The sequence below is a fragment of the Nothobranchius furzeri genome, chromosome 19 (genome assembly GCF_043380555.1).
Source record: "Nothobranchius furzeri strain GRZ-AD chromosome 19, NfurGRZ-RIMD1, whole genome shotgun sequence".
Lineage (NCBI taxonomy): Eukaryota > Metazoa > Chordata > Actinopteri > Cyprinodontiformes > Nothobranchiidae > Nothobranchius > Nothobranchius furzeri.
The window spans coordinates 4,550,233-4,569,614 of NC_091759.1; the positions used below are offsets into that span (position 1 = coordinate 4,550,233).

The following is a 19,382-nucleotide window of genomic DNA, read 5'->3' on the forward strand; positions in this document are numbered from 1 at the left end:
AGAGGAGCCTGTCCTTGCACAGTCAAAAAAGTAACTAAGTAACTTTTACTTAGACTACATTTGAAATAAGCTACTTTTTACTTTTACTTGAGTACATTTTGAGGCAGGTAATTTTACTTGTAATTGAGTAAAATTTCATGAAAGTAATTATACTTGTACTTAAGTACAACATTTAGGTACTCTTTCCACCTCTTCTATCATGTTTTTCATGCTGCAGTAACTCCACCCCGCCACTAAGTGTCACTGTTTTCCGTCTGCTGCTACAATGAAACGTAACGTGATTCCTCTGTTTGTGTCTACAACCCTGCCCAAAGACTGAGAAAAAAAAGGCCTACAACTACTTTAAACCGCCTGAGACATCAAACTAAAAGGTAACCTGACGTATTTCTAACTTTAACCCATTTAATAAATACAGTAAAAGATGTTGGGAAGCCGGCAGACGGAACGTTCTGTTTTAGTAACAGCCTGGTAGTATTCGGTGAGTTTCAGCTGCTTATCGAGCGGAACAACCGGGGTGATGAGTTTAACATCCCGGCTAAGAAAAACGACGATGAATTAAATTAATGTGACTTTATTTGTTGGTAAGAGCACGTGATACATCGGGCATAACAACATCATGTGGTGTGAAACAGAATATTGTTACCGATTCATGTAAAAACAGTCTAAAAAGTCTGATTTCCGGGGCGTGACCTTCCCTTGAACTCAAGTTACAATGACTAAAAAGTTACCATTCTCTGTTGTTTCGTGTTTTATTAAATGAAGTGTCAATACCTTTTGAATTTTACGTGCTATTGCACGTAACACTTGCTAAATCTACTTATTATGAACTGTTCTCAGGACCTAAATGATCATTTGAGAACATTACATATATTAAATTTAACCTAATTTACTTATTACAGAAATGCACAGTTTACATGAAATAATAACACTAACATTTCAGTAAACCTGCAAAGCAACAACTATTGGATCTTTGCTCTCTGGTTATGAGGGCTAATACTTATTTGTCAGATGATTTTACACAGATATGCCATGTTGATACCAATATTGGCTTTTACTGATTTATTTTATATAACCATAATTAATAGAATACATTTATTTCTTCAATTTTATTTGTGATTAACTACGTTATATTAAACTTCCACAAAGATGATCTGGTTACTTCTCTGTGATGGTAAGTCTTCTGATCAGTAAAAATGTCCGTGGTGTCGTCACAGTCTGGGAGAAAACATTCTATTTTCCTGTTTCAGATTGACTAATCTCCGGTTAAAATGATCATTTTGAATTTTGGCTGATTCCAAACACCCGGTGAAGCATGGGTGCATCTCTAATTTAACAGTACTGTGCAGAAATCTTAAATGTCTTTTGTTTGTTGTATGAAACGTAACTCTGACCTGTAAATCATTCAGGCATGAAGAAGGCACCTAACCAGAAAGGTTGTGATGTGTTGACATGTAACAAAAAACTTGGCGACAAAATACTTAAAAATATTCTTTAGCTACTTTGTTTTGTAAAGACTGTCGCCAAAACTTTGGGATTTGTTCTAATTTTTTTTAACCAAAGACAAAAAATGAGCATGTCTCGGCTAGCAGAAGCTAACTGTTAGCATTAGCAACTCCACAACACGGCAGAACTCCTTATTTTTAGAGTTAAAACATCAACATTGAAAATGGAGGCAATGGAAGAGTTGCTGTTAGCCAATCAGATGCGAAATGTTTGCATATCATGAATATTAATGAGCAAGACTCCAAATCCTGCCTATTTCCATCCCCCAATCCTCAGACTAACTTCTAGTTCCTGAAACAGGAGCGCTAGGGCTGTTTTCTCCACAGAGATCGACCCACAAGGAGTTCATGTATACTAGAGAACACTTCAAATGCGTTGAATGATGTTTTATGGTGTCGTTTCAGGCATGACTCTCCATGGCATTTGGCCCTGATGTTAGATGTTTACTTGTGCCTGAAGGAAAGACAAAACCATGGGCAACGACGCCGGATTGGAAGATGCATTTGTCGCCGTCATTCGCCCAAAGAATCAAGTCAGCCTTACCACAAAGGAATACAAAGCCAAAGCATACGAGGTACTCCTAAAACCGTTACGCGTGCATAAGAAAGTGTTTTATAATCCAAAAGTAGAGCAGATTTCTCCTCTGGCACATGCAGATTCTGCTGAGAGAAGTGCCTCTAGAGGGGAAGGAGAAAAAAAAGAAGAAAGTTCTTCTGGCAACACGGATTAAACCAGGAGACAAATCTAAATCTATTTTGGATTATGTCGATGAAACAATGAGACCAATGTCAAATAATCAGAGCTTCATAGGTGAGGCTGAGACACCTGCACACACACGTACAGCCAGATGTGACCTCATCTGATTACATGAAATGTTTGCTGTGAAGGAAAGCGTGTGGTGCACATGAAGAAGTTTACTCTCGAAGGTGACCACGAAGGGAAAGAGGCATCTCTTTTTGTCGTGCCGGTTAACGTTAAAGGTGAGTAAAAACGACCCGGTGGCGAGTTTTAGGTGCGCGCGTAGATTAACAAGTCCTTCTGCACAGACAACAGCAAACCCATCCACAGTCCTGGGAGTCCTGTCTTTTACTGCCTTCAGGACATCATGCGTGTTTGCAGTGAAACCAGTCATCACTTCTGCTCCATCACCTCCAAGATGCTCCTGGCCCTGGACAAGTGAGGACATCTTCACGGTCTTTAACGTAGCAGAAAACGACTCTTGACCGATGTCCATCCGTCTCCTCTGCAGGTGGTTAGCAGAGCAGCACACCGTGCCTCACGCCATACCGGCTCTCTTCCGACCGGCTCCCGTTGAGCGTGTGAAAACCAACGTGAACAACCCGGCTTACAGCGGCGACGGCAAACTGAGCGACGAAGGTCTGAACATGGGCTACACCGCTCTGGAGATCAAAAGCAAGATGATGTCCCTGGAGAAGGCCGACATGTGCATCCTGAATCCGCTGTTTGGCTCGGATCTACAGTACACTAACAGAGTACGAGACCTCCTCGAAACAAAGGAAGCTGCTTTTCACGTTTTCTTTGCAACAAAACTCTTTTGGCTTGTTTTCCAGGTGGATAAAGTTATTATAAACCCGTACTTTGGGCTTGGAGCACCAGACTACTCCAAAATCCAGATTCCCAAAAGGGAAAAGTGGCAACATGGCCCCAAGTGTGTTCCAGAAGACAAGTGAGGGCTAGCGCTCCATTAAATGTTAACTTTTTCCTGCCTTTCCACCTTCCTTTAGCTTCCTTGACACTGAAACTTGTGTCCGTAGGGAACACCAGTGGGTGGAGGACTTCCCTCTCCACCGCAGTGCCTGTGAAGGAGACACTGAGCTGCTTTCCAAACTTCTAGAAAGCGGTTTCTCAGTCAAGCAACTGGACAGCGATCACTGGGCTCCGATACACTACGCCTGCTGGTGAGTCTGAGGGAGGTTTTCCAGAGAACGTTGCTTTTTTAAGGGTTGGCTTCATCCTTGTTTTATGTCGCGATTGATTCCAGGCACGGTAAAGTCGAAGCCAGCAAGCTCTTGCTGGAGAAAGGCAACTGTAATCCTAATCTGCTGAACGGCCAGCTCAGCTCACCTCTTCACTTTGCAGCCAGAGGAGGCCACGCCGAGATAGTGAAGCTCCTCCTGCAGCATCCTGAGATCGACCGGGTACCAAACATGAAAAAGAGTTTCTTTTTTTGTCTAGTTGTGCAGATTTTTGTGATTAAGGGGGACATATTGTGCAAGATTCACCTCTTTCGCCCTTTTGTGCTGCCACGTGGGTCTCTATTGCCGCTTTAAACACTCCAAACGTGAGAAAAATCTGTCCATCCATTTTCTGTCAGCGTTTGGTTTTAGGAATTGTGTGACTAAAACAAGCCGTTTCAAAAAGTTGACATTTGTGACATCACAAACGGGAAATTAGCTTAGAACTACCGCTCCCCTGCAGGAGAGAGCTGCCACAGGAGGAGCAGCGGCTCTACTCGGATCCCCTTCTAGATATCAGAGCTTTTCAGCTTATAGCAGCCTGAGTGAGGGAGGGGTGGGCATGGCCAGCTCCGGCTTGTTAAAGTGACAGAGCCCTGAAACGGCTCATTCTGGAATATACTGAAACTGGCAAGAATAAAACTGCTGAAATTGCTTCATGTGAGAGGAAACTTATGATGACCTATCTATCTAATATATAGCTATTATAACAAAAGAAAAAAGGTCATATGTCCCCTTTAAGCAAATATTCTCTCATATTTGGTATTCACTAATCAAATGTTTCTTATTGAGCCTCATTAAATCTATTTACATCTTTTTCAGCTTGTTTATCCCCCAAAATTCCTTTTCCCCCCCTCCTAACTAAACGAGTTCAGATCATAAAAAGTAAATTTTGGAAAAATAAAAACAGAAAAGGCTAAATAACCTGACTCTTTTATGACCTTTTCTCATAACAGCACATAGAGGACCAGCAGAAGAGATCACCCGTCCAGGTGTGTGAGGAGAACAAACAAAACGAGTGGGAGGAGACGATAAAACTGCTGCAGCAAGCCAACGGCAAACCAGTGAGTCACACTCACTTTATTCTTCAAATACCTGGTTTTAGATGCCGAAAAATGATGTAGTAGGAGAGGACGCTGTTTGATCACTAGATGGTGCTGTTTCTTCAAACACGCTTCCAGCTGTCAGCCTTACCCCGGCTTTCCACAGGAGCCGTCAGCAGCACGTTACTGCAGCAGCACGTCATAGCTGCTGATAAGAACCGCTGTGATCAACAGAACCTTTTCCACTGGAGCCGTCAGCAGCGCGAGTCGGCCGCGTCTCAGGAGCAGCATGTCGCGGCCTTTACGCGCCGGTTCTATTTTCTACGCGCGACGCCTCTGAAACGGGTCAAGTTCAACATTTTTGGGGAAGGAAAGACAGGAAATCGGACGCGGAAATGGAGAGAAGCTCCCGAGATTTTCAGAATAAAGAACGTACTGCCTTCCGGTTGCTTTACTTTTAAAAAAAGTTAGTAACTGTGCGGCCCCGTGAGAAGTTATCACCTAGCTAGCGGTCTCCTTTGTTTTTCAGGTCCGTATTGGCGATTATAAAACGGACAGAACATAAAACACAAACCTTTTGGAGCCATGTTGTAGTTTTCTCCTGCTTGTTGTTGTGTTTACTGACGAAGTCACTCGTGTGACTTCGTGCTCTGTCGGTGACAGCTGCTCCCCTGCTGCTTCGCGTCTCGTGGGAAGGGCCAAGCAGCAGCTTACGCGAGCAAGACATGCTGCTGACGGCTCCCGTGGAAACCCGGGGTTATCTTTGCGTTGCTGTGTGTTATCGTTGGTGTTTGTGTGCTCTGCAGTACGAGAAGGTGCGTATTTATCGTATGGATGGCTCCTATCGCTCTGTGGAACTGAAACATGGCAACAACACAACTGTGCAGCAGATAATGGAGGGCATGCGGCTTTCTCAAGAGACCCAGCAGTACTTCACCATCTGGATCTGCTCAGAGAACCTCCGTGAGTCCCGCTGCCACATCTTCTGATATCTCAGTAACAGAGTTGCATACTAAATGTGTTTTGTGTGTCAGACCTGCAGCTGAAGCCGTACCACAAGCCCCTGCAGCATCTGCGCATCTGGACGGAGATTGTGACGGACTTGACAGTGTTGGATCCTCAAAGAGAGAAGCCCCAGCTCTTCCTGCGCAGGGATGTCCGACTGCCTCTGGAAATAGAAAAAAAGGTACCGCGTGTTTAAAAACACGTTCCGTTTTATTTTACAGCCTTCACTGTGTTGGAGAATCCAGAAAAATATCTCCACTCTGGTTCTTACTGCTTTAAACAAGGTTGAGGACCCGCTGGCCATCCTCATCCTCTTCGACGAGGCCCGTCACTGCCTCCTGAAGGGTTTCTTTCCAGCGCCGGACAGCAAGCTGATCACACTGGCGAGCCTGCTCCTGCAGATCATCTATGGCAACTATGAGAGCAAAAAGCACAAACAAGGCTTCCTTAAGTGAGGCTAACCTCTAATGCAAGAAAACGAAACTCGGTCAAATGCATTTGTTGTTGGATTTAATGTTTCTGTTTCACCAGTGAGGAAAACCTGAAATCAATAGTGCCGATATCGAAGGTGAAAAGCAAAGCATACCACTGGACCAGCAGGATCCTTCATGAATACAAAGTACTCTTTTGGTTTGAATTCAACTTTAACGTAAAGCCCCACTGCGCCTCGAGGTAACCCTTTCTGCTCGATCAGGCTCTGAGCACCAGCGAGGGAGTGAGCAAAGAGATGCACCACTTGCAGAGGCTCTTCCTACAGAGCTGTTGGGACATCCCGACCTATGGAGCTGCCTTCTTCACGGGCCAGGTCTACACCAAGGCCAGTGCTAGCAACCACAAAGTCATCCGCGTGTCCGTGGGGGTCAACACGAAGGGGCTGCACCTGATGAACATGGAAACCAAGGTACCTGCTGCTGCCCAGTTGGCTTCAGGCTGTTTTACTGGGGGAGATTACAGGCGTCACTTTCGTTTGCAGGCTCTTCTCATCAGCTTAGAGTACGGCACGTTCATGTGGCAACTGGGACATGCCGACCAGTACTTCCAGATCCACAGCAGAGACAACAAAATGAACTTCATTGTGCACACCAAACAGGTAACTGTTGACATGTTCGTATGCCTCCATTCTTCCTGGTTTCAGAGCCAATCATATGTGAGCTTGCAAACACAAACACTATGCTGACATTTGTAATTCGAAACCGGCCAGCAAGGAGCAGCATTGTGGATGGAATGTTGGCAAGTAAAAGGAGCGACCCAGAAGTTATACCATTGCAACACTAAAGGACGGAATACACATACTTTATAACCTCGCATTGGTGCAGGCAGCAGGCTGCATCTTTGTTTACATACTTGCTGCTGCACTGCATGTAGTACTAGATTGGGCCGTTCCCATCTGTACCGGGTCAGCAAGGGCCGGGTATTCCCAGTCGGCCCCAGCCTGGCCCGGTTGATTCCACACATCCTTGTCTTAAGCCCATGTGGGCTGATTCTACCCACCAATCAGAGGCTTGCTCTAATGGAAGGTGTGAATTTGCTGTCAGCAGTGGGTGTGTTGGCCCTGGTCGGCCTGAAGCAGACCCCCTCGAGAAGAGGGCTGAGAATGAGCCTTGGTTGGCCCGGAAAAATACCAGGCCACCCAGATATGTAAACAACCTACGCTACCCGGCCCGGGCCGACCCGGTACAGATGGGAATGGCCCAGATGATTCTGCTAGGGGGCGCGCTGCAGTACTCTGACTGGATAGAGAAATGCGTTTGTGAGGTACAACCAAAACAAACACAGCATCAATAGAAGAGATCAGTAACTGGTTCATTATGAAAGACCTCTACACCAGAGACAGCGTGACCATGGCAACTATGTCTTGCTCATTTGGTCAATTCTGCCTACTGGTTATTCGTATATTGCAACGTGCAAATGCGTTGCGTTAATTTCAGGAGATCCACATAAGCGAAATTATCTGCAAGTTACGTGGGGCAGCTAGTTTCATACATGCGTACGCGTCGTTAAAAAGCAAGTATGAAGACACGGCATCCTTTTTGTTTTACTCTAACATTAGGTAAAGAAGGCTGGAGGCTAATGTAGAGCTAACGATGGAAAGCCAAGGCAAGACGGCTTATTTATATTGCACATTTTATAAACAAATGCGATTCAGTGTACTAACAGTGCTAACGTAATGCAAAAACAAAAATTTGGCTCTAAAAATGTCTCGAGTTACATTTTTAATAACCAACAACTCAGTTATTATAGAGAAATGTTTATGTTTATGTATTTAGCAGATGCTTTTGTCCAAAGCGACCCTTGAGGCTATCGACAAACACTATTCAGTCAATCTTAGGTGGCAGTGAGGCAGCCTAATGAATAATAATAATAATAAAGAATGAAAGAGGGAAGCGAACATGGAGTGTGCAGTAGAGTGGGGGACGGGGAGGGTGCTAGTTAGAAGATGCTCTCTGAAGAGCTGGGTCTTCAGCAGTTTCTTGAAAATCGACAAGGAAGCCCCTGTTCATTCCACATCTGTGGAACGACACATAAAAAGAGTCTGGATTGTCCTGAGCGTGGTGTAGGCGCTGCTAGCCGACGATCCTTTGATGACCTACTGCTATACTTATCAACTTACTACATATGACTCGTCCTCACACGTCTTCTAGAATCTTCTGGTGCTGATCCATAAATGGCAACAGCCATGAAACACACGCAAACTGGGGAAGTTGCTGAGCGCGGACTCGTTCTGATAATGGGCTGCAGTACTCATATTTGTCCAAAAGATGTCAGTCTAACTTCATGCACCTTTAGCTAATGTATTTCAGGATGTTCAGGACTTCAGCCAACCCTCTCCAATCCAACTTTCTCCATGATAAAAATAAAAAATTGGACCTTTTTTCTACATTTGTTTGATTTCAGTCTGGCCTTATTGTGAAGCTTTTAATGAAACTAAGCGGACACATGACTCCTACCGAAAAAGGCCCAACAGATAAATACGCCTACGGCTAGGAACCTTCAGAGGAACCACATCTGCCAAAGACCATAACGCCTTTTCTTCATCATCATCATCATCAACAGACCGCTGTACTTCTGGATGGAGACTTTCACACAAATGCCTCATTTTTGATACCCATATTTTTCTGTATTGTGTCATTTGATTCTGTGTAAATATGTTTCATTATTTAATGTTTATTTTATTAAACAGATGTATAATTAAATATGTCTGTGTTTTAACAGTATGAATGACATGAGTGCTGTTTTCTCTGGAAAAATGAGATTAGGAATGACCAAACGTCTCCAAAAGCAGCACAAGTAACTGAGCGCTGGTTTCCAATTAATCCAACAGCAGAAAAGTGCTTTTGAAAGGAGTCTGATACCAGAACTCTGTTTTTTAATATTCGATTGCCCATTTAGAAAGTAAAAAAAAAAGTAAAATCATAAAATAAGAAAAGTTTTGAAGAAACACTTGCAACATAAGAGGTTTGGGGCCAAAGTATATATAAAATCTGCTTTAAATGATAAATGACCCGCACTTGTATAGCGCCTCTCAGAGTAAGGAGGACTCCAAAGTGTTTTACACTACAGTGTATCATTCATCCATTCACACACTGATGGTGATGAGCTACGATGTAGCCACAGCTGCCCTGGGGCGCACTGGCAGGGGCGAGGCTGCCGAGCACAGGCGCTACCGGTCCCTCCGACCACCACCAGCAGGCAAGGTAGGTTAAGTGTCTTGCCCAAGGACACAACAGCAGAATTCTCTGTCCAGAGCCGGGATCGAGCCTGCAACCTTCTGATTACTGGACAACCCGCTCAACCTGTTGAGCTGCCCCAGCATACTGCTGCCCTTTAGAAAGACATTAACTGTAAGTTTCGTTTCGTTTTATTGAGATCCTCATTAGCTTCTGCCTAAATGCAGATGCTAGTCTTCCTGGGGTCTCATACATTTTCATACAATTGTTTACATGAGATAATACCCTTTACACACACACAAACACACACACATTCACGCACACACATCCCTAATTCCCATAATACCAGTAGCTCAAGATGAAATCACATATCTAGAACAAAATTACATATATAAACTAATATCGGGAAAGGAGTTAATCACACCAATAAAGATTGAAAATAAAATATAACAGAATGGTGACATCATGTCCATTGTTTCATATCATAGTTCATCGATATCCAGTACTCGACCTCAAACAGATTCTCAATCCTTCGTTGCAGAGTTCATAGTATTAGTCACTATACAATTAAGTGTAAACAAAAAAAATTTCAGTTTCTTATGACAAGGAATGTTATTACTTTCAAAAATTAAAAATCTAGGTAATGCATTCCATGCAAGCATAGCTTTATAGTGAAAAGATCGTTGAATTTGATTTGTTCTACTGTGTGGTAAAATACATTTCATCTCATTTATCTGTCGTGTATTATAAGTATGATTATCTGAAAAAAACAATAATTTGCTATGTATAATTTTTGGTGTTTTTGTAATTATTATTTTCCTCACAGTTGTTACCAAGAAATACTTCAATCTACTCTTCACATCAAGCCAAGCAAGTTTTTCATGCATGGTTCCCACATTCGTTCTGTAAGGGCAGCCTAAAACAATACGAGCAGCTTTATTTTGTGCTACTTGTAGCTTATGCAAATTATTTTCACTTGTACTGGACCAAATAATAGATGCTTGATCTACACAAGAAAGCACTAATGATTGAACAAGGCATTTGAGTAAATATTGTGGTATAAATTTGCAACAAAATTTAATTATGCCCATACCTCTCCCCATTTTGCGTAAAACATAATCTGGCTTGTCCATGATAATTTACAATCAACTATAACTCCTAGTAATTTTACTTATTCTAGTTGTTCTATTATGTTGTTACTCAGGGTTAAATGTAACTTTGGCATCGTCTGTAAAGTATGTTTGGAGCCAACTACCATGCATTTAGTTTTTCCTGCATTAATCACTAATTTGTTAGCAGTTATCCACTGCTCGACTGTTCTTAACTCTTCATTTAATATTTCATTCAATGCACTCTCCGTATGTGCTGAAGCTAAAACAGTAATATCATCTGCATATACTGCTGTAGTCGCATGTTGCAGCACCCACGGAAAATCATTCAAAAAAATAGAAAACAAAAGTGGTCCCAAACAACTTCCCTGTGGAACACCACATTCCATCAGACCCTTTTCAGAAAAACTGCCATTGAAATAAAATTGATATTCTCTGTCAGTAAGATAACTTTTAGTCCAGTTAAGAGCAGATGTATGAAATCCATAGTGTTTAAGTTTTTGTAATAAAATATTATGATCTAAAACATCAAAAGCCGCACTTAAATCAAGAAATATAGAACCAATTAGCTTATTATTATCGATATTCTCTAAGCAATAATCAATTATTTGAATAAGTGCAGTAGTGGTTGAGTGATTTGTTTTGTAAGCATGTTGATATTTTGTGTTCAATTCATTTACCTCAAAATAATCTTGAATTTGATCATATGCAATTTTTTCCATGATTTTACTTAACGCTGGTAGCAAACTTATTGGTCGACTGTTTTGACCAGACAGTGGTTCTCTATTGTTCTTAATTAAGGTATTATTTTTGCTGTTTTCCATTGAGATGGGAAAATACCTTCTTTAAAACTTCCATTTATTATATGAAAAATAGGACATGAAATAAAATCTACTACTAACTTTAACCATTTTATATCAATATTATCTATGCCAGATGGTTTATTTTTACTTTTTAATATTATCTCCTTCACCTCGTCTTCAGTCACTTTATCAAATTGAAATTGGCAGTTTTTATTTAACATTATTTTTTGTTTAATTAGTTGATAGGAAATATTTTGGTTTGACTATTTTCCATAGAATCTCACAACAACTTAATTTTATTAGTTAAAAACTGGTTTAAATAATTAGCAATTTCTGTTGGTTTAGTGAGATAAGTTCCCCCTACATCCAAAAAGGTTGGAGCTGACCTATTATGCCTACCCATCATTTCATTCAATGCACCCCATAATCTTGCACTATCCGATTTTGCATCAGTTAAGTCTTTTTTGATGATACAACCGTTTTTTATGATTACTTAATTTAGTTACAAAGTTTGGTAATCTACGATACTCTTTCCATTTATCTGGACTACTAGTTTTTACTGCTTCATTTTTAAGTTTATCCCTCTGCCTCATATATTCTTTTAATTCTTCATCCAACCATGGAGCAGATACCCTTCTCACAGCAAGTTTCCTTATAGGAGCATGTCTGTCTAACACCTTTGTGAACAATTCATTGAAAACTGCTACTGCTTGGCATGGATCATCTTCACTTAAAACCTGTGTCCAACTTATTTTCCTCACATCTTCTATGAAGTCATCTTCATTGAAATATTTAAACATCCGTCTGCACACAAATAATTGGCCTTTTTTAGGCATCTTTGTTTTCCTTGTTACCGCAATTAAATTATGGTCGCTACAGCCCACTGGAATCGAAACTGCTTTAAGTGCTACAGACTTTGAACTGATAAAATTATATTTGAACTCACACACTACTTGCTCTAAGTAAACAACCAGATTTCCCCCCTTTTACCACTAAAGTCTGAGATTAAACTTATCTGTGGAACATGGAAAAAAGTTAGGTAAATATTAGTTTAAACCAAAATGGAGCCCTTTAGAAGAAGAAGAAAAGATCTTTTCTATAGCGCATCTCAAGATAAAAATCACAAGGCGCTTCACAAAAACAAAAAATGTAAAATATAAAAAAGAATTTAGAAAATGATTAAAAAATATATTTAAAATTAACAAAATAATTGACTATTGTGATTAAAAAATGTAAAGATGTGTCAGTTCATTGGCTAATGCCAAAACAATGATCTGATTGTTCAACAATAATGAATAAAATTTCCTCATGTCCTGCAGTACTTCGATCATCCACACGGGGGCAGAGGCTTGAACAGAACTGTTAGGTCTAAGAAATGAAGTAATATGTGTATCAAATATGATACATTTGGCTTTAAAGATGCAAAGAAGGATGAATAAAATGGGGCAAGTTTCAAAACAGGAAGAAAGTAAAAGATAAAACCTGTCCAATAATGTAATTTGCGCCTGTCCAGTGCAGCACAGGGGCTTTTTGTGGCCCTCAGAGTGATTTTTAGAGAGGTTGAGTTGGAGATGGTGGAATTTCATCCATTTTGATAAGTTAGAGAGACAGTTTGATATGCGTGCAGAAACAGTGTGGTCGTCCGGTGGAAATGACAGATAGAGCTGGGTGTCGTCTGCATAGCGGTGGTAGGAGAAGCCATGTGATCGAATGATCTCACCCAGTGAGGTGGTGTATATGGCAAAGAGAAGGGGTCCTAGTACAGAGTCCTGGGGGACTCCTGTGGCAAGATGGTGCACGGTAGAGGATTGTCCAAGCCAAGGTACACTGAATGATCGTCCTGTGAGGTACGATTCAAACCAGGTGTGTGCTTTCTCTGTGATGCCCATGCTAGAGAGTAAGGACAAAAGGAAGCCATAGTTGACAGTGTCAAATGCAGCCGATAAGTCGAGTAGGATAAGCACTGAGGTCGCTCTAGCTTCTCCGTTGTCATATTTGCTACTCCGTTGTCATATTTGCAGGAAAATAGGTAAGTTGTAAGTACACCGGCAGCCCGCGCAGCAGACAGAAGCCGCGATCAGACAGAGATGCGCCTAGCTGCAGAGTCTCCACTTCATTTTTTTCGGCAAGTAAAATTATATTTATGTATTTTAGGTCACTGCCGAGCTGAGCTTAGATTTTACCATGTACTGTTTAACCATGAAATTTAAATTTAATAAGGTAAAACCCAGTGCATTTAACATAATGCTGCACTTTAGAAAATGGGTTGAAATATAACATGTTGGTGGAGCTGGGTTCCGACTATCGGCTTGTGGAGCTCTCGGGAGACCTCTGTTTTCCACCCAGTTCTCCCCTCCCCGAAGCTCAGCGCATCTCTGTCTGATCGCGGCTTCTGTCTGCTGCGCGGGCTGCCGGCTTGTGGAGCTCTGGGATGGAAACCTTTCCACCCGGTTCTCCTCAGCGGCAGCGCTGCGCATCTCAGATCGCAGCGGCACTTGTCTGCTGTGCGGCTGCCGGCTTGTGGAGCTCTGGGAGACCTCTGTGTTCCACCCGGTTTTACCCAGCGGTCAGCCCGGCGTATCTCTGGTTCAGAAGCTCTGGTGTTGTGCACAGTTAACTCCGGTTGTAGCTAGGTTGCTACCTCCGTTAGCTTAGCTCCCACCTCCGCGTTAGCTTTGGGTTAGCTTCAGGTTAGCTTGTAGCTAGTTCGACCGGGTGTCGTCAGTTGATCCCAGCCTTACAGCCCCACCCTCAGCTCCACCTCTCTTCCCTTTTGTGGAATTGTCTGGGCTTGACAGAACCTGTGACACGGTCAAAATGGCGGTGGTGGCCACCTCCCATTTTTCTTCAAAAACGTGTTAGTGGAGTCTATGGAAACCCATTGTCCAATATTTATATGTCGATGGTGTGAACGAGCTAACGTTAAGCGCGGGTTTTCTTTTTGCCGCCTGGGTGGAGCCGAGCAGCGCTTTTGACTCTAGGGCGGAGCGGAGCTGTAGGGGAAACCTTATTTGATGGGGGAGCGTGATTTGATGGTACACCTGTATGTTGTGGTGAAGAGAGAGCTGAGCCAAAAGGTGAAGCTTTCAGTTTAATGGTTGATCTACGTTCCTACCCACATTTTGCCTCAAAAGCTTTGGGTAGTGACTGAAAGAACGAGATCACGGAAACAAGCGGCTGAAGTGAGTTTTCTCCTCAGTGTGTCTGGGCTCACCCTTAGAGATAGGGTGAGAAGCTTGGTCATCCGGGAGGGGCTCGGAGTAGAACATAGAGAGGAGCCAGCTGAGGTCGCTCATGCATCAAGTTAGGACGCCTCCCTAGTGAGGTTTTCCAGGCACGTCCAGCCAGGAGGAGACCCAAAGGTAGACCCAGGACACCCTAGAGGGACTATGTCTCAGCTGGCAAGGGAACACCTTGGGATTCCCCCGGAGGAGCTGGGAGAGGGAAGTCTGGGCCTCCTTGTTTAGACTATTGCCCTTGTGACCACATGAATAAGTGACAAAGAATTTAACCAAAATAAAATGTGCAAAAATTAATTTCAAAGTAAAATTCTTCAGATAATCAACTTGTGTTTGTTAGCACTGGTTGATTAACTTTTATAACGTTTATATGGAAAAATATTTAAAAAAAACTGCAAAATTATAAAGATATTTTAACCGATTAGTTCTTGCCGTACTCCATACACACTTTACCTAAAGCTCTGTGTAGAATAACGCACTTCATGTAAAAACTTAGTGTCACTATAGTGTTTTATTTATTCATTTATTGTTTTACCTTTTTTGCGGTGAAGAATTATCCAGAACCTTTACCTACATTAATAAATCAAAACTAACACGAGTTAAGATAAAGGAAACTAGCTTAAAAATTAATAAATTCGATTCGATGGACACTGGTTAGCATGACATCATATAGCAAGACATCGCTTCAGTTCCCGACAGCCTATCGCGGCCACAGTTGCTTGATGGACACGCACAAACCAGCCAATCAAAAGCCGGCAGTGGTCAGGCGGGGGCAGGACTAAAGGGGACAGGTAGAACCGATCACCAACTTGAGTACCACATCAGTGGAACCACAACAAGATAAAGTCCTCCTGTCTTATTCTCTCCCAGCGATCTGCGAGTGGCGAGAGCGATGTCGATGCACTTTTACCAGCTGAGCACCAAGCTGCTCGGGGACACCGTCAGTAAAATGAACGAAAATCTGACCTCAGTGGTTTTGGTGGCTTCGTTCTTCACGCTGACGGTGGGTTATGTTTCTAAACGGCTGCTCAAAGAGTCCTCTCACAGAGACAAGGTGGGTTTAAGTTTAGAATAGAATAGAATACATATGGATGTCATTTGTAATCCACATGCATGTGTTTTGATCTTGTCTCATTTCGCAGAAATACCCACCCTACATACCGTCCAGCATTCCCTTTCTTGGACATGCAGTTGCATTTGGAAAAAGTCCAATAGAATTTCTTGAAAATGCTTATGAGAAGGTCAGTGTTTAAGTATTAATCAACAACATTTATAATAATCTATGAGCATGATATTTGACAATTTTTCTCATGTTAGCAAATATGCAACAGACTTAATTCCAACTTTTTGCTCAATTTTCATTCAAATTATATTTAAATTAAGGATATGTTGTGATTCCACTAGACCTATTTAGATTAAATGCAAGATATTTATTTTTAATTTTATTTGGAGGCTAAACATGGTCAAATGTAGCCGTTTGCTTTATAATTTGTGCCCCATATCCAGTGGTGCACCCAGATTATGTCATAAGGGGGCCAGTGAAAATTTTAGGGTGGCACACCAACTTGATTCTTTTGGTAACTCTGTGAGCACTCAGCCTTTAGCAGTGTACTGAATGCTCTTTTTATTGTTCAGTAAAATCAAACAATATGGATTAAACACATTTACCTCAAATTTGAGAAACGAAAACAACAATGCAAATGAAAACACGAAGGCAAACACAGCCAGTATGAAAATATAAAAAAAATTAATCTTATTGCAAAAATCAAGTCATACATTATATAGACCATAAAGACCATCTACGTGTGTTATTGGTGCATATAGAGCCCCCATCAAGAAACCTATATGTATAGATCTTCTATCCAGGTGGGGGAAAAACGACCTGTGTTCTAATGTGGTTTGACCTCTGCCCCTGCTCTCCTGCAGTACGGCCCTGTCTTCAGTTTCACCATGGTGGGGAAAACCTTCACTTACCTGCTGGGCAGCGATGCAGCCACACTGATGTTCAACAGCAAAAACGAAGACCTGAACGCAGAAGACGTCTACTCCAAACTGACCACGCCGGTGTTTGGTAAAGGAGTGGCGTACGACGTGCCGAACCCTGTGAGTTTATTCAAACTGTCAAGTCACTTTTAATAACCAATTAAAATGGGTGTAAAACATATATTGTTTCTTCTTTTGCAGCTCTTTCTGGAGCAGAAGAAGATGTTGAAGACGGGACTCAACATTGCTCGCTTCAAAGAGCACGTGAAGATCATTGAGGCCGAGACCATTGAGTATTTTCAGAGATGGGGAGACAGTGGGGAGAGAAGTAAGCAAATAATGCGACTTCACCTTTAAAACCATTGACAACAAAGTCACGAGAGGTGTAGGAGACTGTGTAACTGATCGTTGTCAGCCATTTTCTCCTATCAGACCTGTTTGAGGCTCTCTCAGAGCTGATCATCCTGACAGCCAGCAGTTGCCTGCATGGGAAGGAGATCCGCGGCATGCTGAATGAGCGAGTGGCCCAGCTTTACGCTGACTTGGATGGAGGGTTCAGCCACGCCGCTTGGCTCCTGCCTGCCTGGTTGCCCCTGCCTAGCTTCAGGTTGGTCCCAACACATCAATTACAGCTTAAACATTTGCTGGTTGATCCATAAAACAGACACGTTCCAAAAATCACTTGGTTTTAGGAAACGAGACAGAGCTCACCGAGAGATCAAGAACATCTTCTTCAAGGTGATTGAAAAGCGCAGAAGATCTGGAGACAAGGCCGACGACATCCTGCAGACCCTCATTGATGCCACCTACAAGTAAGTCGGCATCAGCTGTAATTAATAACCACTGATTTTGTGTGTGAGTGCGCATGACCTTCTTGTCACTGTTAAACATGACTGATTATCATAAATAATAATTATGATTAACCAAAGAATAATAATTCATTTCAGTAATTAAATACCTTTATAATGAACCATGATGATTATTTATGGATATTGTAATAAGACAGTGAAAAGAGTTTATTAAAAATGATTCTTTTAAATCTTGAAGTGTCCTTCGTCTTGCGGATGGAACCGCAGTCAGATAAAGGCAGTCAGATTAAAGATGGTTTACAGCAGACTTTCTGTCTCCTGTGATGGATAATCTGTAAATAGAAGTACAGCCAGGACATCTTAGGTGTGTTCTTGCTGTGTATTAGTTCTAATTCCATGCTGTCGTTCTTTTTAAAACACAGAAACGGTTTCGTTACCTGTTTTGTCGCTACGTTTCGCCGGCGGCTGCAGGCTTCCTCGTAGGAAGGAAGGAAGCCTGCAGCCGCCGGCGAAACGTAGCGACAAAACAGGTAACGAAACCGTTTCTGTGTTACGAGGAAGCCTGCAGCCGCCGGCGAAACGTAGCCACAAAACAGGCAACGAAACCGTTTCTGTGTTTTAAAAAGAATGACAGCATGGAATTACAGCCAGGACAGCTTGACCCAGCTGAGGAAGTGTGACCTTTGGGTCACAAATGAGCTCATTCATGTTGCTACAACACTAAACTTACATTTTACACTCAACCACACAAGGAGAGTATAAGTTGTTAATACATTTCCAACCTTGTGTCGTGATGCTTTTATTTTGTAGGGATGGTCGACCGCTGAATGATAATGAGATTGCGGGGATGCTGATAGGTCTGCTGCTGGCGGGACAGCACACGTCATCCACCACCAGCGCCTGGATGGGGTTCTTTCTTGCCCGGGACAAAGATCTGCAGGAGCGCTGCTACGCTGAGCAGAAGGCCGTGTGCGGAGAAGATCTGCCACCACTGGACTTTGATCAGGTGATGAGCAGATAAGGAAAAGAAAGAGGAAATAAAGATGGTGGGAGATTCCCTCAAAAGAGCTCAGTATGTTCTGGAGTGAGAGCAGATAAAGGAGAAATAGTAGAGGGCCCAGCATAGAACCTTGTGGGACACCATGAGCGAGGGAAGTGAAGGAGGACCAAAACTTGGAGATGGACACTGAGAAGGAACGCTCAGGCAGCTAAGAGGAGAACCACTCCAGAGCAGTTCCCAATAGGCCTACCCAGTCTCTCAGCCTGTCCAGCAGCAGGTGATGGTCAACAGTGTCAAAGGCTGCAGTCAGGTCCAGCAGGACCAGAACAGAACATTAGAAAGAGGTCCTGCTGATGATCGGTAGGTTTTGTAACTTTGTTTTTGCGTCAGTTGAAGGATCTCAGCTTGTTGGAGCGCTGCTTAAAGGAAACGCTGAGGCTCCGCCCACCAATAATGACCATGATGAGGATGGCTCGAACACCTCAGGTGAGTTTTTACATCATCTGCACTTCCTATATCCTCGAGCCCAGGTTTGTTAAAAGTTGTGTTTTCTCCCAGACTGCCGCAGGATATGACATCCCCGTGGGTCATCAAGTCTGCGTCTCCCCGACCGTCAACCACCGTCTCCAAGACACCTGGGTGGAGAGGATGGATTTCAGTCCCAGCCGATACCTCAACGACAACCCCGCTGCAGGGGAGAAGTTTGCCTACATACCATTTGGAGCCGGTAAGACGAGTGTTACAGCGTGAAATGTCTCTCGCTGCTCGGTTTTATCTGACCCTATCCCGACATCTCCAGGTCGTCATCGCTGCATCGGAGAAAACTTCGCCTACGTCCAAATTAAAACAGTCTGGTCCACTTTGCTGCGCCTGTACGAGTTCGACCTGGTGGATGGATATTTCCCCACCATCAACTACACCACAATGATCCACACGCCTCACAACCCCGTCATCAGATACAGGAGGAGGCAGTGAGAGGCAGGAGGAGGGACCTCCTGGGTGGAGGTTTTCATGTCACGGGACTTGAACTGGAGACGATGCAGATGAATGCACTATGCTCCAGATGCTGAAGCCTTGCCCTGTTCTTTAATTGCACCTCAGACTGAGAAAAAACAACATATTCCATTTCTTTTTTGAAAGTTTCAGAGTAAAATGCATCATGAGACTCCAGCTCCAAAGCAAATGCCGTTATTAAATATAATTACAATGTTCCAGACTTTCATAATAAATGAAACTTTTAGGTA

General features: G+C 42.7%; 2 protein-coding genes across 2 annotated transcripts; both read left to right on the plus strand.

Moving 5' to 3' along the window:
* Nucleotides 1-246: 246 nt before the first annotated feature.
* Nucleotides 247-8,742, plus strand: krit1 (KRIT1 ankyrin repeat containing). The gene is made up of 17 exons (XM_015973625.3): nucleotides 247-371; nucleotides 1,908-2,077; nucleotides 2,160-2,313; nucleotides 2,391-2,483; nucleotides 2,550-2,679; nucleotides 2,753-2,996; nucleotides 3,075-3,190; nucleotides 3,279-3,422; nucleotides 3,506-3,662; nucleotides 4,436-4,543; nucleotides 5,329-5,485; nucleotides 5,557-5,708; nucleotides 5,812-5,978; nucleotides 6,059-6,146; nucleotides 6,222-6,428; nucleotides 6,501-6,617; nucleotides 8,423-8,742. Exons 2-17 carry the CDS (start codon nucleotides 1,976-1,978, stop codon nucleotides 8,510-8,512), a joined length of 2,226 nt encoding a protein of 741 aa, XP_015829111.1. The 5' UTR covers nucleotides 247-371; nucleotides 1,908-1,975; the 3' UTR covers nucleotides 8,513-8,742.
* A 6,397-nt stretch (nucleotides 8,743-15,139) lies between these two features.
* Nucleotides 15,140-19,382, plus strand: cyp51 (cytochrome P450, family 51). The gene is made up of 10 exons (XM_015973624.3): nucleotides 15,140-15,400; nucleotides 15,489-15,587; nucleotides 16,273-16,449; nucleotides 16,531-16,657; nucleotides 16,762-16,936; nucleotides 17,022-17,141; nucleotides 17,949-18,144; nucleotides 18,529-18,624; nucleotides 18,697-18,865; nucleotides 18,938-19,382. Exons 1-10 carry the CDS (start codon nucleotides 15,239-15,241, stop codon nucleotides 19,111-19,113), a joined length of 1,497 nt encoding a protein of 498 aa, XP_015829110.1. The 5' UTR covers nucleotides 15,140-15,238; the 3' UTR covers nucleotides 19,114-19,382.

Coding starts and splice junctions, on each gene's coding strand:
- krit1 (XM_015973625.3), top strand. CDS start 1,976: ATGGGCAACGACGCCGGATTGGAAGATGCATTTGTCGCCGTCATTCGC. Junction 2,314..2,390: donor AAATAATCAGAGCTTCATAG/GTGAGGCTGAGA, acceptor TTTGCTGTGAAG/GAAAGCGTGTGGTGCACATG. Junction 6,429..6,500: donor TGATGAACATGGAAACCAAG/GTACCTGCTGCT, acceptor TTTCGTTTGCAG/GCTCTTCTCATCAGCTTAGA.
- cyp51 (XM_015973624.3), top strand. CDS start 15,239: ATGTCGATGCACTTTTACCAGCTGAGCACCAAGCTGCTCGGGGACACC. Junction 15,588..16,272: donor TTGAAAATGCTTATGAGAAG/GTCAGTGTTTAA, acceptor GCTCTCCTGCAG/TACGGCCCTGTCTTCAGTTT. Junction 17,142..17,948: donor CTCATTGATGCCACCTACAA/GTAAGTCGGCAT, acceptor TTTATTTTGTAG/GGATGGTCGACCGCTGAATG.